General features: G+C 43.7%; 1 protein-coding gene across 1 annotated transcript in view; it reads left to right on the top strand.

Annotated features, from left to right (window-relative positions):
* Positions 1–10,113, top strand: part of lamb1a (laminin, beta 1a) — a 37,734-nt gene extending 27,621 nt beyond the window's left edge. Inside the window, exons 24-34 of the mRNA XM_063197020.1 lie at positions 1,241–1,473; positions 1,852–1,988; positions 2,881–3,065; positions 3,610–3,851; positions 4,259–4,465; positions 5,009–5,153; positions 6,245–6,452; positions 7,473–7,614; positions 8,127–8,303; positions 9,171–9,330; positions 9,640–10,113. Of these exons, the coding sequence (XP_063053090.1) occupies positions 1,241–1,473; positions 1,852–1,988; positions 2,881–3,065; positions 3,610–3,851; positions 4,259–4,465; positions 5,009–5,153; positions 6,245–6,452; positions 7,473–7,614; positions 8,127–8,303; positions 9,171–9,330; positions 9,640–9,776 (1,973 nt within the window). The 3' untranslated portion in view covers positions 9,777–10,113. The remainder of the gene's footprint in view (positions 1–1,240; positions 1,474–1,851; positions 1,989–2,880; positions 3,066–3,609; positions 3,852–4,258; positions 4,466–5,008; positions 5,154–6,244; positions 6,453–7,472; positions 7,615–8,126; positions 8,304–9,170; positions 9,331–9,639) is intronic.
* Positions 10,114–14,349: the final 4,236 nt, after the last annotated feature.

The following is a 14,349-nucleotide window of genomic DNA, read 5'->3' as shown; positions in this document are numbered from 1 at the left end:
GCACTTTGAAGTGGTCAAACATTCCAACCCCCCTTCCTCTCTCTCTCTCTCTTTCTCCGTCTCTCTCTCTCTCTCTCTCTCTCTCTCTCTCTGTCTCTCTCTCTCTCTCTCTCTCTCACACACACACACACACACACACACACACACACACACACACACACACACACACACACACACACACACACACACACACACACACACACACACACACACACACACACACACACACAGTGGGGTGATATGAAGGACTATGGAAGGGTAATAACTAGACAGACTAGACTTTCCCCACATCTGGTAGTCTGTCCTTGATGGCGCACATGAAAACACAGACTGTTTGCAGTTTATTCGCCTTTTATGCAGATGTCTTTCATTATCGCTGAAAAACAAAACATGGGCACATGGCTTTCCTATTGCACATGTCTTTACCCACCCCAAACACACCCTTCAATATGAAAAGGCCGTAAATCATATTTTTTTCCAGACTATTGACTCCAATTGACTCCAAAACTCTTAATTTGTATTGTCATTAAATAAAAGCACCCCCCCTCCAAAATGACAGACTGGGCAGGATGACTATTTTGAAGCCATCTTTCTTATTTTAATTTTTCAACATGAGCACACTAGGACAACACATGTGTTTTTATTCAGCACTTCACAGCTGTTTCTAATTTGGACTATTACGGTGCCTTCAATTAGGAGTTTGTACTGTACAGGTGCCATTAATCATCGATTAATGCAGGGTCCTTTTCCTAATTAGCTGATCCATCTGTCTGATGATTTATGTGCTTATTATGTTCAGCAGACTCAAAACATGGCTGGATGAACATGTTTCCCCCGCTCTGAACCTCTGGCCAGTCATGGGTCAGCGGTTAGGGTGTCAAACTTGTAGCCCAAAGGTTGCTGGCTCAACTCCAAACCCGCCAGGTTGGTGGAGAGAGTAATTAACCAGTGCTCTCCCCCATCCTCCTCCATGACTGAGGTACCCTGTGCATGGTACTGCCCCGCCGTGCTGCTCCCTTGCGGGTGCCATTGGGGGCTGCCCCCTTGCACGGGTGAGGCATAAATGCAATTTCGTTGTGTGCAGTGTGCACTTGTGTGCTCTGGAGTGCTGTGTCACAATGACAATGGGAGTTGGGAGTTTCCCAGTTTGGCTTCCACTTCCACAATCTCTGTGGTGGAAATGATGCCAACTCTGTGTGTCTGTGTTAATGATGGCAACTCTATGTGTCTGTGTTTTCAGCTTGCGACTGCGACCAGAGAGGCACCGCTGAGCCTCAGTGCAACAAGATGTCGGGTCACTGCGTGTGTGTGGAGGGCGTGTCGGGCCCCAGGTGCGACACCTGCGCTCGCGGCTACTCCGGAGAGTTCCCCCGCTGCGTACGCTGCCACCAGTGCTTTGCCGAGTGGGACGCCATCGTGGGAGAGCTGACCAATCAGACCCATCGACTGGTGCAGAAGGTCAACACCATCAAGGTACGTAAACAGGACTGGATGACATGGCCCTTACAGTCAAGCTTCTGTAGGACTGATTATGCTACAGTATACACTGCAATGCAGACTTTGATGTGTGAATGATGACAGATTTACTCATAGAAAAATCAATAGCAGTGCAAATCTTTTACTGTTGAAACATTTCTTAGCACTGCTCAAGAAAATACAACTGGATAATGCCATACCGTATTTCCATCTGTCCAAGACAAATTTCCTGCAGGACAAATAAAAATATTCTTGAATCTTGAATTTCAATACACATCAAAATGTTAACCATTGACAGAGTTTGCACCACATATTGTATGACATTGCATACCTTTCATATGGTCTCCTCCACCCTTCGCTCCCTTCCCCCTGAAGGCCAGTGGCATCACAGGGCCCTACCAGCAGACCATCGACAGCTTTGAGAAGAGCGCCAGCTCCATCCGCAACATCCTGGCCCAGAACCCCGCCACACAGCCCCTCACCGAGATCCAGCAGCTACTGCAGCAGACCACGTAAGACACGCACACACACACGGGCGTGTGCACACACGCACGCGCACGCACACATGCGCGACACACACACACACACACACACACTCACGCACACACACACTCACACTCACGCACACACTTACACACACATACATTACACGCACGCACACACTGAATCGGACATTATATTGTTTAAAAACTACATAAATCAGGGGACTAAGAAACATTCATGTAAAGGCCCCTCCACAGAAATACCACCTTGACATAGTTGTGAAGTACAGTTACTGCGCAATCTTCAATCCTTTCACAATATTATTTGTTTTGGCATCACTGAACGTGAATTTGCACTAGAAGAAGAAGAAGAAGAAGTAAACCGCAATATATTTTGGTCAAAGAACGTGTTATTTAAAGTCATCTTCTAATCTAAACTGTTTTGACAAAAGATGTAGTTACTCTATTTGTCCTTGTGTATTTTGGACCACTTGTGAATCCCCCGGTTCCTATGGCCCCACACACCAGCTGTTCAGAGAACATCAGCAGCCAATGTGATAAACAATGGATTTCAGTATTCCTAAATCCTTGTCAGGTCTGAAGAGGGAAAGACGTGTTCCCACACCTTACACGTGCACAGACACAGACAGACAGACACAGATACACACACAGACACACACACACACACACACACACACACACACACACACACACACACACACACACACACACAAATACACAGACACACACACACGCACACACACATACAAAAACACACACACACACAGGTCACTGGAGTGAAAAACATCCCAACAGTAAAAGTTAAAAAACCCCGAATAGTCATTTCCCACTGTGACTGTTTTAATAGGTCTTTGTGAATTTGTAAATTGATCCTCTGCATAATTCACACTTTCATCATCAGGGATCTGGTGTCGGAAATGAGCAACAAGTTGAATCTGACCGAAGAGGCCCTGTCCAAGGTTTCCGACGAGGGCAACGTCACGGACACTAAGTTGGAGGCGCTGAGAGAAGATGCCCAGAAGCTGGAGCGCACCGCCAAAGAGCTTCTGGATCAGGTGGAGTTTGTGAAGAACTCAGATGTGCGAGGTGAGTGATGAACCAGGAAGTCTCTTTAGTTTACCTGACCTTTATTTGTCCAGGAAAGACGATATCAAGGTCATGTGTGCATGTTTGCATGTGTGCTTGTTTATGCGTGATATGTCAGGAGGACTGTCTGTACTATTTTATTTCTGTTCATATTGTAGGTCTTTCTCATGTACATGTACATGTGTTTGTAGTTTACATGTAGGGACACCTATCTCATCTAAGATAGTATATAAGCACAGCAAATGGCACAGACAAACAGAGGAGGCACATGGGAGAAAATACACAGACTAGTGCACACACCATAAGACTCATGGAATGCTTTACCCTTTAAAGAAAGCAACATAATAAGTAATATTTTTTTCTCTTAAGGGGTTTAAAATGGCAATATTAAGAATGAATAAAAACATCAGGTAGTGTAACTAATAACAAAAATGTTTTTGGAGTGGAAACAGAATCCAAGTATTCTTTTGCAATTAGATTGGAGATTTTCGAGATTAAGGGGACTACTAATTAATTGACTCTAATTACATTCCGCTGTTTTTAGGAGCCACAGACAGCATCACCAAGTACTTCCAGCAGTCCCTGGCAGCAGAGACCAGGGCCAACGCCTCCAGCACCGACCCAGACAGCACCGTGGAGCAGTCGGCCTCCCTCAGGCAGACCGTGGAGCAGAGGATGAACGAGACCCAGGACGAGTTCATTAACAAGCAGGAGGAACACGCCAAGAGGCTGGATGACCTCGCTGGACAACTGGAGACCCTCAGTCTGGCTGAGCTTAGCGAAAAGGTTTGAAACTTGCATTTGCATGGTTTATATGCTGTGCGTGTGTGTGTGTGCTAGTGTGCGTGCGTGTCAAGGGCACCCGGAACTAATTTTAAAGTGGTGGTGCATTTTTTTCTTCATTCTTTATTTCTTAAAAATGTTACTGCTGCTGCACTCCACTCATTTGTCTGCAGTAAAAGTTGAGAAAGCTTAATTTAGGGAGCCCAAAAGTGGGTATGCAAATGCACCACTGACTGCATCACCCTTTCTGGCACCTATGCTGCGTGTGTGTGTGGGGTTGGTCCAATTGGATCCAGCCACAGATAACGCTGCTCAAATTATACCATAACTGAATTCAAGTCACAGACCTGTGTGGCAATAGTCCTCCAATGGAGTAACATGCAGGTGTGTTGTTTGCTCTGCTTCCCCAGACGTGTGGTGCTCGTGCCGGGTCTGAGGCCTGTGCCGACTCCCCTTGTGGGGGCCTGAGCTGCGTGGATGCAGAGGGCAAGCTAAAGTGTGGCGGCGAGGGGTGCCAAGGTCTGGCCACGCTGGCATCTGGAGCCAGGCAGAAGGCCAAGGACTTTGAGAAGGAGATCAGTGGTGCCATGGAGGAAGTGGAGAAACTGTCAAAGCTTGTAAGTGTCAGTCATTCATTTTATTGCATTGTATTGTATTGTATTGTATTGTATTGTAAAGGACTGTGCAGCTGAAATCTCAGTATACTTTGTATAATGACAATAAAGGCCTTCTATTCATTCTATTCTATTCTATTCTATTCTATTCTATTCTATTCTATTTTTCCCCTTTTTTTGTTGGGGTATTTATCTGACAGCACGTAATTAAATGCATTTATTTGCACAGTGCGTGCATACACAGCACTAGCCTTTACATCTGACACTGCAGTGTTAATACACAATGTCACATATTGTTTACACATTGTAACACTGTGTACAACGAGTTAAATACAGTGTAAACCCTAAAACCCTAACACTGTGGTACAATATAAGCACATAATATGACATATTTTCAGCTATTAAAATACATTGCAACAATAAAGTGTGATTGTTTAATGTAAAGAGTGACTTCTCTGGAAGAAGCACTAAACGCCAGTCCTATGATGCTGCTACTGTACTTGCTTGCTGTGTTGTAATAATAATGTACTGGTCTTGCTTCTGCAGGTTACTGAGGCTAAGATCAAGGCCGACCAGGCCAAGCTGAGTGCTCAGGACGTGCTGCTGAAGACCAACGAGACCAAGCAGCGCGTGGACCAGAGCAACGAGGAGCTGAGGACCCTCATCAAGCAGATCAGAGACTTCCTCACACGTACGATGGCGCGGTGTCTCCTCATCACTTCTTGCATATTAATCATTACTCTGAAAGCACAGAAATAATTTAAAAGATGCAACGTAGACCAGTTTGATGCACCACAGACCAGATAATGAGTTGGTAGTTAATACTGACAGAGTGGGACATAATCAAACCGATCAAACAGTTAGTTTCTATTCCCCATTCAGTATTTGTTTCTATAATAAGACTAGGGTTGCCAACTCACTAGGGGAAAAAAATAAAGGACACCTCATTTCTGTTGGGGGTCTAGGGGTCATCACCTAGAAGGAAAAAAAAGTCTTAGATGGAATTTCATGTATTTTAACCAAATTGGTCACGTCCTGTGTCGGCTCAATATGGAACCATGCTTTTGTTTCTATATACGAGACGATTCACGATTTCAAGGGACAGTTGGCTACCCTAAATAAGACCAAGTCTAATTTCAGAGTTCAGTTGGAACATCTTGACTGTTAATGTGGCTAGTGAAGGGGAAAGTGTGGAGGTGCTCTGTTATGCTGAAGATGCCACTCGTGTTTGGTGTCTGTTCTGTGTCTGTGGGACTGCCGTGACTCTGCTCAAGTGGTCACCAGGCAACAAGCTGGGGGCAAATGTTGAGGAGAGAGGATTATGTTTGGAATGTTGGCTTAGGATGGACAGCCATATATGGCATGATGCTTGCATCATGGAACCCAGTGTAACACTTTGAGTAATCGTAATGCTGCTGTGTTTACAATTACAGGAGTTAGCCATTAAATGGCTACATACAGCACCTTTAATTAAGTCGCTCAATAAATTCTACAGTTAATGTTGTGGAACTTGAAGCAGCTTGCTGCCTGCTTTTTTGCCCTGCTGATGGTCGTGATCAGGGCTCTAAATTAACCCCAGCCAACCAGCGAAGTGCTTGTAAAAGTTAAATTTGCCTGGTGGAAAAGACCAATTTACTAGCCACTTTGACCCATTAGTGAGTGTGTGTTTGGCTAGTAAGATCAGCATCTACTTGCCATTTTGGCTGGTGATGAAAAGCATTAATTTGGAGCCCTGGTCGTGATGAGTGATTGACTAATGAGTGTTGTGACTGTTGTCTTCAGAGGATGGAGCTGACCTGGAGAGCATTGAGGCAGTGGCTAACGAGGTGCTGGAGATGCAGATGCCCACCACCCCCGCCCAGCTGCAGAACCTGACCGATGAGATCCGGGAGCGCGTGGGCAGCCTGGCGGACGTGGAGGACATCCTCAACCAGAGTGCCGCCGACATCCAGCGCGCAGAGAGCCTGCTGGAGCAGGCACGCAAGGCCAGGTGGGCTAACAAGGGGTTCAAACTGGGATTGATTTAGATTAATGTTTCTCAACGGGGGCGCTACAGCCCCCCAGGGTGTGTTGGGGAGCCCTATGGGGGCATTGAGAAGGATACAGCTGAGTGGGGGCGGAGCTTAGTTCCCATTGGGGGGCATTAGTCTATTTTATTTTTCAATACTAAGGGGCCATTGGCAGGCTTTTGATGAGGTCAAGGGGGGCGTTGGGAGGCTTATGATGAAGTCATGGGGGCATTTGCACGCAAGGCCAGGTGGGCTAACAAGGGGTCAAACTGGGAATGCTCAGATGAAAGGATGAACTGAGTAATGAGTAGTTGTTATACTTAGGTGTAGTAATGATTTCACATGGCCAGGTTTAGCATGATTTTTAACACCATGGTTCAACAGATTGACTGATAGTGTTGAACACACTCAGTCCACACTCAGGCCAAAGCCTAGACCTCTCTACCACAGTGCTCAGGTTTACACGCTGTTGCCCCCTAGAGGGTAAGGATATACTTACAGACATAAATGTTTGCCAGAGTTGCCAGAGAATTTGCACAGACACCTTCTGCCAATTTCTGTAGTAATAAGATGGAGTAACTACAGTATAAACATTGAATAATGTTCTTGTTTGCTACACCTCAATTCATTTACTCATAGTAAATTTATGAAACATGACTTTAAATCAAAAGTTAATAGACAAAATGGCCTTGTAGGTCACAGTGTAACACTAGCACATGATATTACATAGCTGTTACACCATTTACCTCATTGGTCCTGTGGTAGATGGACTGTGTTCCTTCCTACTGAAAAACACTAAAAACAAGAACCCAGTACAAACATTATCCAACCAGTGCAGTCAGCTGATCGTAACGTAAGACAAGTACACAGGTCTACTTTTTACTCATGTTACCGTAAGTTACCTGTGGTGGAAGGAAACTGTGTTTCTTTTTTATTTTTACTTTTACTTTTGACACCTCTGATTGTTAGTCATTAAAACTCTTGTCGTGTGTGGCCCACAGTAAGGAGGCTCAGGATGTGAAGGACACGGCGATGATGGTGCGGGCGGCTCTGGAGCAGGCGGAGAAGGCCCAGAACGCGGCCACAGAGGCCATCCAGCAGGCCTCCACCGACATCAGAGGCACCAACGACCTCATCGCCTCCGTGAGTAGAAAACATCACACACCGCAGCAAAACAAGGGCAACTACTCAGAACAGAAGGTCTTCACCAAAGGCGGACAACCCCTCTAATCAGACCATAGGGAATTGAGACTTAATGACGTGGAGTATAAAACATCACCCACCTTAGCTTAAGGATGGCCACCACTCCTCGTTTCATACTGAACAAGAAGGTCTTCAACATAGGCGTACAACCCCTATAATCAGACACGGAAACTTGAGACTTGGACTTGGAGTATAAAACATTACCCATCTCAGCATAAGGTCATCAGACTTCATTCCGCACAGAAGGGTCTCCAACAAAGGGAGGCTCCTCCTCTCATATCAGACTACATCATACAGAAGGTCTTCAACACCTCCTAATCAACATCAGTATAGCTCCGAACAGGTTTGCTTTCATAATGCATGCACATAAAAAGTTTGATAGCTTGTCAAAAATGAAATATACTTCTGGTTTTGGACGTTATTTGGTTTTGATGCGTTTTGGGTGTCTGCAGGTGGAATCTGAAACGGCGAGCTCGGAGTTCAAGCTGAACAACGCCACCCAGAGGCTGCAGGGGCTGGAGAAGCACGTGGCCTTGCTGAAGGAGAAGGCCAGCAACACCACCAGCACCGCAGAGAAGGCAGACAAGGATATGGAGGACATTAACAAGGTGGCTGAGAAGCTCAAAAAGGTCAGCCTGCAAACAGTTACATACATACTGTACAACATACAAACAGGGCTCTAAATTAACACCCGTCAACCGGCCAAATGCTGGTGAAATGTCAGTTTGGCTGGTAGAAAAGACCAACTTACTAGCCAATTTGACCCAGTAGTGAGTGTGTGTTTGGTTAGTAAGAGCAACATCTACTAGCCATTTTGGCTTGTGATGAAAAAAGTTAATTTAGAACATCACTAACTCCACTTCCTGTACATATGCACTTCTGTTTTTTTGATCTTCCAATAAATGCTTAAAGTGATACTGTCCCATTTTTGGAAATAAGCTTATTTTACACCTCCCCTTAAGTTAAATAATAAGGTTTTACCGTTCTCCTGTCCTTTCAACTGCTCTCTGGGTATGGCAGTGCAAATTTTACCTCCAAGCTAGAAGTTAACATTGAGTCCTATGAGACCAGCTGGCGGCTAACTGGTCTCATAGGCCTCCATGTTAACTGCTTGCTTGGGGTAAAATTTGCACTGCCATACCCAGAGAACGGTTGAAAGTATAGGAGAACGGTAAAACCCTATTATTTAACTCAAGGGGAGGTGTAAAATAAGATTATTTCCAAAAATGGGACAGTATCACTTTAACTGCACTTTATCACTCTGTATCCCTATACCTGTATGTGTCATGTCAATAAAGTTGGATCTAATTGGGTCTAATGTAATCTAATGTGTGACTTTAGTGTGCATTCGCATTGCACACCAGCTACGTATTATATTATTTGCTACGCAGACACTAACATTTTAAACTTCAACCCTCTTCTTCATTTCTAGTCCATTTCATATGAACCGCCAGTGTATTCACAGAATTTAAAATGTCTATTATTTTATTATTCAGGACCTGGACACTGACATAAAGGACAAATACAGCACAGTGGAGGACCTGATCACGCAAAAAGCAAGTGGCATCTCAGACGCTAAGAAGAGGGCAGAGACGCTACAGCAAGAGGCCAAAGACCTGCTGCTACAAGCCAGCGACAAACTGCAGCTCCTAAAAGGTTTGTCCACGAGATACCCACACAAAGTCACAATTACGATATTATGTAAAACATGTATGAGCGATATTGTACAGTAGTACTAGAAGAACAAATATCTACATTCATAGAGCAAAAAATTACACCAACTGTTTTGTGATGCAAAACCAAATTGTATATCTATTTAAATTTTTCATATACGTATATGCACCATGGGTACTTTTAAATTTTAAAAGTACCCATGCTGCATGTTGCTTTTAATTCATGCCAATATTGATGGATACTGTATGCACCATTAGCTTCAATCAGTCTTTTTTAAATCTCTTTGTCTAGACTTGGAGAAGTCGTATGATGACAATCAGCAGACGTTGGAGGACAAAGCCAATCAGCTGGTGGACCTGGAGAAAGCCGTTCGGGAACTGCTACAGGAGATCAGTCACAAAGTCACTCTCTACAGCACATGTCTGTAGAACATCAGACCATCTCATCTCCACAAGTGTCCACTCCAGGGTTGCCTTTTTCCAATGAAGTTGAACTGAAATATCCACTTTAGCGCAATGTAAAGGTTTATATAACAAAAATATGCATTAAAATGAAGCAATACACAAAAGACATTATTGAGGAAAAGCCTATCCCACCAAAGCCTTTGTTAAAAAAAAAATGTCAGTTTGAATATCGATGCAATGTTAAACCTAAATTATATTTTAAAAGTCAAAGTGCCTATCAGAAATTCTTTTTCTACTCAAAGGTTGTGTAAACCAAAATGTTTTGTGAAGACTTGAATCAAATAAAGGTTGTTTTTTAATACACATGCATCCTGAGGCTTTTCATGTATAAGTTTAACACCTGTTAATTAGCTTTATAATATTTTTGTGTGAAATAAGGCTTGACAAGCAGTCAATTGAAGGTGTTCCGATATCCTATCGAGGGTTTAGTAGTTGGGTCATTTATAGAAGTTCCGTGACCGTGGAGAGGAAAGGTTTGTTTCTCACTGGATTTGGCATCTATAAAGGTTATATAAAAAAATGAGCCGGGGTGCCCCTCACAAAAATGTGGGGAAATTTTTGTAGAACCCTATATCCAAAATGGCTGCTGCCAGCCAAGCTGGAAATTTACTTTTTAATGGTTTTGCGCACAATGCTGCATAATACATGGTTTCTGAAACTATTTGGGTCAAGAAATTCACAAATGATGTAGATGTATTGATTTGACCTATTTTTGACCTTCAAATTCAAGATTGCTGCCACTTTTGGGTCTTTAAATGTCAATTTTTTCAAAATCGTCAGAGAGCTTTGATATTAGGCTCAAATGAAAGGTCTGCTCATACTGAGTTCAGTTATGGACAGTAAAGTAGGCTATGCAGAAGTCATCTGAAAGGTAAAAATATCAAGGTTTGTGGTTGATGAGAATTAAACTGCTTATAAGTCGGGTCATGATGTAAGGTTCCGTGACCATCCTCTGGCAAGGATGTTTTGATGATTGATTTGACCCTTTAGAAAAGATTTAGCCCCCATGTCCCTCCCAGAAATCCCGGCATTTTTTGCTAGAGACGCAAATTCAAAATTGCGTCCGGCGCCATCTCTAAGAAATAACTTTTAATCTGAATGACCTAAAATCATGTATGAAGACACTTTTTCATACAAGTCAACCATGAGGATTCCAAATCTGACGTCATTTTGATACAACTTCGTTTTGACCATGAAATTCAAGATGGCTGCCATCTAGAACAGTCGTTTGGCCGTGACCCTCCAAAACTGGACTGGGGACCCCCCAATTTGTGTAGCTCCATTCCTCATACATAGATATTGAGAAAATAGCTGATACAATACCTCACATTATAAGGCGTAGTGTGCTTGTAGGTAGGAAATTTTCACAATGTTTGGCTTTTTAAATATGATTTGACAATTTGGCCAATGTTTTAGCATTGTTTGTTGATAGCTTTAGATGCAGTGATGGTAGTTTACTTTGAGAGTCCTTACGTTATCACACCCCCCCCCCCCCCCCCCCCCCCCCCCCCCTCCCAAAAAAAAGGGTCTCGACCCACAGGTTGAAAGCCACTGATATAGTGGAAAACTTGAACTCAAGGCAAGAGCTGCTGAAATGGAAAGAAGTTCTCTCAAAGCAGCCATCAACCTGGTTGAAGACAGTCAAACGTGTGAAGCTCTCAGAACTGCTAGAAGACTGTGTTGTTGAGGAATGTGTGGCTTTATTCAACCCCAATGGCATATAGAGGAAGACGCAGAAGAACAAGCTCATCCAGAAGATCTCCCTCCAACATATTGTGATTGAAGAAACCCTATGTTTCTCTAATTGACATGGGCATGATCTGGAGGATGGCAACTCCATCAGTAGAAGATTGGCAGACACAGGACGCCACACCATACAATTGGTTGGACTATGTCCAAAAGGTGTCTCCAGCATCCTTGCCTGCCAGTGTGGAGTGGCGCACTAGGTACGCCAAGTAGTTGTCAAGAAGGCCGTGTTGGCGTAAGATGTTTGCATCTGAAGGGAGACGGATAAAAGACTCTCTTCATGGTCTTCCACTTGGAAGCAGAGGCTTCAGCCATGGTGCTGCTCTTCTTGTGTGCATAGATCACCTGTCTCGTGAACGCAAACTGCTCTTCTCAGATGACACTGCCATTGTGAGATGTATTAAAGATGGGCAGGAGGGGGAGTACAGGGGCCTGGTGCAGAACTTTGTTAGATAGTGCGGGACCAACCAGTTGAAGTTGAACACCACCAAAACCAAGGAAATGGTGGTTGATTTCTGTTGGTCCACCCCACCCCTTGTGCCTGTATCTTTTGAGGGGGAGACAGTGAAAACAGTCTGCACCTACAAATACCTGGGGGTACATCAGAAAAGTAAATTAGACTGGTCAGTAAATTCACACGCAGTCTAAAAGAAAGTTGAGATAATTTATGTCTGCAACGCACTCCTGCAGATTTTCTACCAGTCTGTCATGGCTAGTCTAGCCATGACAGACTGGTAGAAAATCTGCAGGAGCTAGTGTGCTTTCCTATGCTGTGGCATGCTTGGGCGGGAGCATTAGGAAGAGATATGCTGGACCAGAGATGCAGGGATCATTGACATTGATTATACGGTGAGAATGAGAATGGCGGGCAAGGATGATGGATGACGACTTTTTGACACAGCCCAACTACTTGTATGACGTGTCGTCCTGTGTCCAATGGAGTTGCCATCCTCCAGATCATGCCCATGTCAATTAGAGCAACATGGGGTTCTTTAATCGCAATAGGTTGGACGGAGATCTTCTGGATGACCGTGCTCCCTTGCATCTTCCTGTATATGCCATTGAGGTTGAATAAGGTGAATAAGGCCACACGTTCCTCAACAACATGGTGTTCTTGCAGCTCAGGGAGCTAAGGTTGACTGTCTTGAATCAGGCTTATCACTACTTTTGAGAGCACTTCTGTCCATTTCAGCAGCTCTTGCTTTGAGTCCCTCAACAAGCTTCTTTATGCAAGAATGCTTGGAAAATGTCCTATGAAATGTTCTATGTACTAGATCAGTGGTTCTCAACCTGTGGGTTGAGATCCCCTTTTTGGGGGGTGGGATGTCAATGTAAGGACTCTCAATTTAAAAGACCATCACCAATGGAGTAGGGGTCCTCAGTCCAAATATGACTGTTTTGGGGGGTCATGGCCTAAAAAGGTTGAAAACGACTGTTCTAGATGGCAGCCATCTTGAATTTCACGGTCAAACCAAAGTTGTATATCAAAATTATGTCAGATTTGGAATCCTCATGGTTGACTTGTATGAAAAAGTGTCTTCATACATGATTCTATGTCATTCAGATCAAAAGTTATTTTTTTAGAGATGGCGCTGGACGCCATTTTGAATTTGCCTCTAGTAAAAAATGCCAGGATTTCTGGGAGGGACATGGGGGCCAAATTTTTTCTAAAGGGTCCATAGAGGTCAAATCAATCATCAAAACATCCTTGCCAGAGGATGGTCACGGAACCTCACATTATGACCCGACTAATTAGCAGTTTAATTCTCATCAACCACAACCCTTGATATTTTTTACCTTTCAGATGACTTCTGCATAGCCTACTTGTAATTTTACTGTCCATAACTGAACTCAGTATCAGCAGACCTTTCATTTGAGCCTAATATTAAGGCTCTCTGACGATTTTGAAAAATTGACATTTAAAGAGCCAAAAGTGGCAGCCATCTTGAATTTGAAGGTCAAAAATAGGTCAAATCAATAAATCTACATAATTTGTGAATTGACCCAAATAGTCTCAAAAACCATGTATTATGCAGCACTGTGGGCAAAACCATTAAAAAGTAAATTTCCTACTTGGCTGGCAGCAGCCATTTTGGATATAGGGCTCTACAAAAATTTCCCCACATTTTTGTGAGGGGCACCCCGGCTCATTTTGTTATTTAACCTTTATAGATGACAAATCCAGTGAGAAACGAACCTTTCCTCTCCACGGTCACGGAACTTCTATAAATGACCCAACTATAGAGCAGTGGTTCTCAATCTTTGTTGAACTAACGCCCCTTGGACCTCATCCAAAGCCTCCCAGTGGCCCCCATGACCACATCATAAGCCTGCCAACGCCCCCCGTAGTATAAAAACAATAAAATGGACTAATGCCTCCTAGGGGGCTGTGCTGCCCCCGTTGAGAAACACTAGTTTAGAGCCAGAGGGGCATACGTGTAATCACAGGACTGCTTCCCATATCTCCTGGGTCTATTTCAACTGAGCCCGGTCACATCAGCTATAAGATTGTTGAACTTATACTCAATTTGTACGAATGAAAACATCTTAACATGGTTAAGTTTAACTGGTTCAACTATTTGGGTGTATTACACAAATGCATTTAAGTTAACCTGGTATATGACGGCTGTCTTCTCCAAATGGGCTCTGTTTCATTTGTCACAGCAGACATATGTTACACATCTACATATTATTTATACAACTGGAGGGCCATAGGCAATTGCCTCGTTTGCCTACCTGGTTTTGACAGGCCTGGGGCCTATATTCTATTGTCTTCCCCTTGTGCATCAAC

The sequence above is a fragment of the Engraulis encrasicolus genome, chromosome 4, assembly GCF_034702125.1.
Source record: "Engraulis encrasicolus isolate BLACKSEA-1 chromosome 4, IST_EnEncr_1.0, whole genome shotgun sequence".
In the NCBI taxonomy this organism is placed as follows: domain Eukaryota; kingdom Metazoa; phylum Chordata; class Actinopteri; order Clupeiformes; family Engraulidae; genus Engraulis; species Engraulis encrasicolus.
Note: the sequence above shows the minus strand (reverse complement) of the source record. Positions and strands in the feature narration are given on the sequence as shown.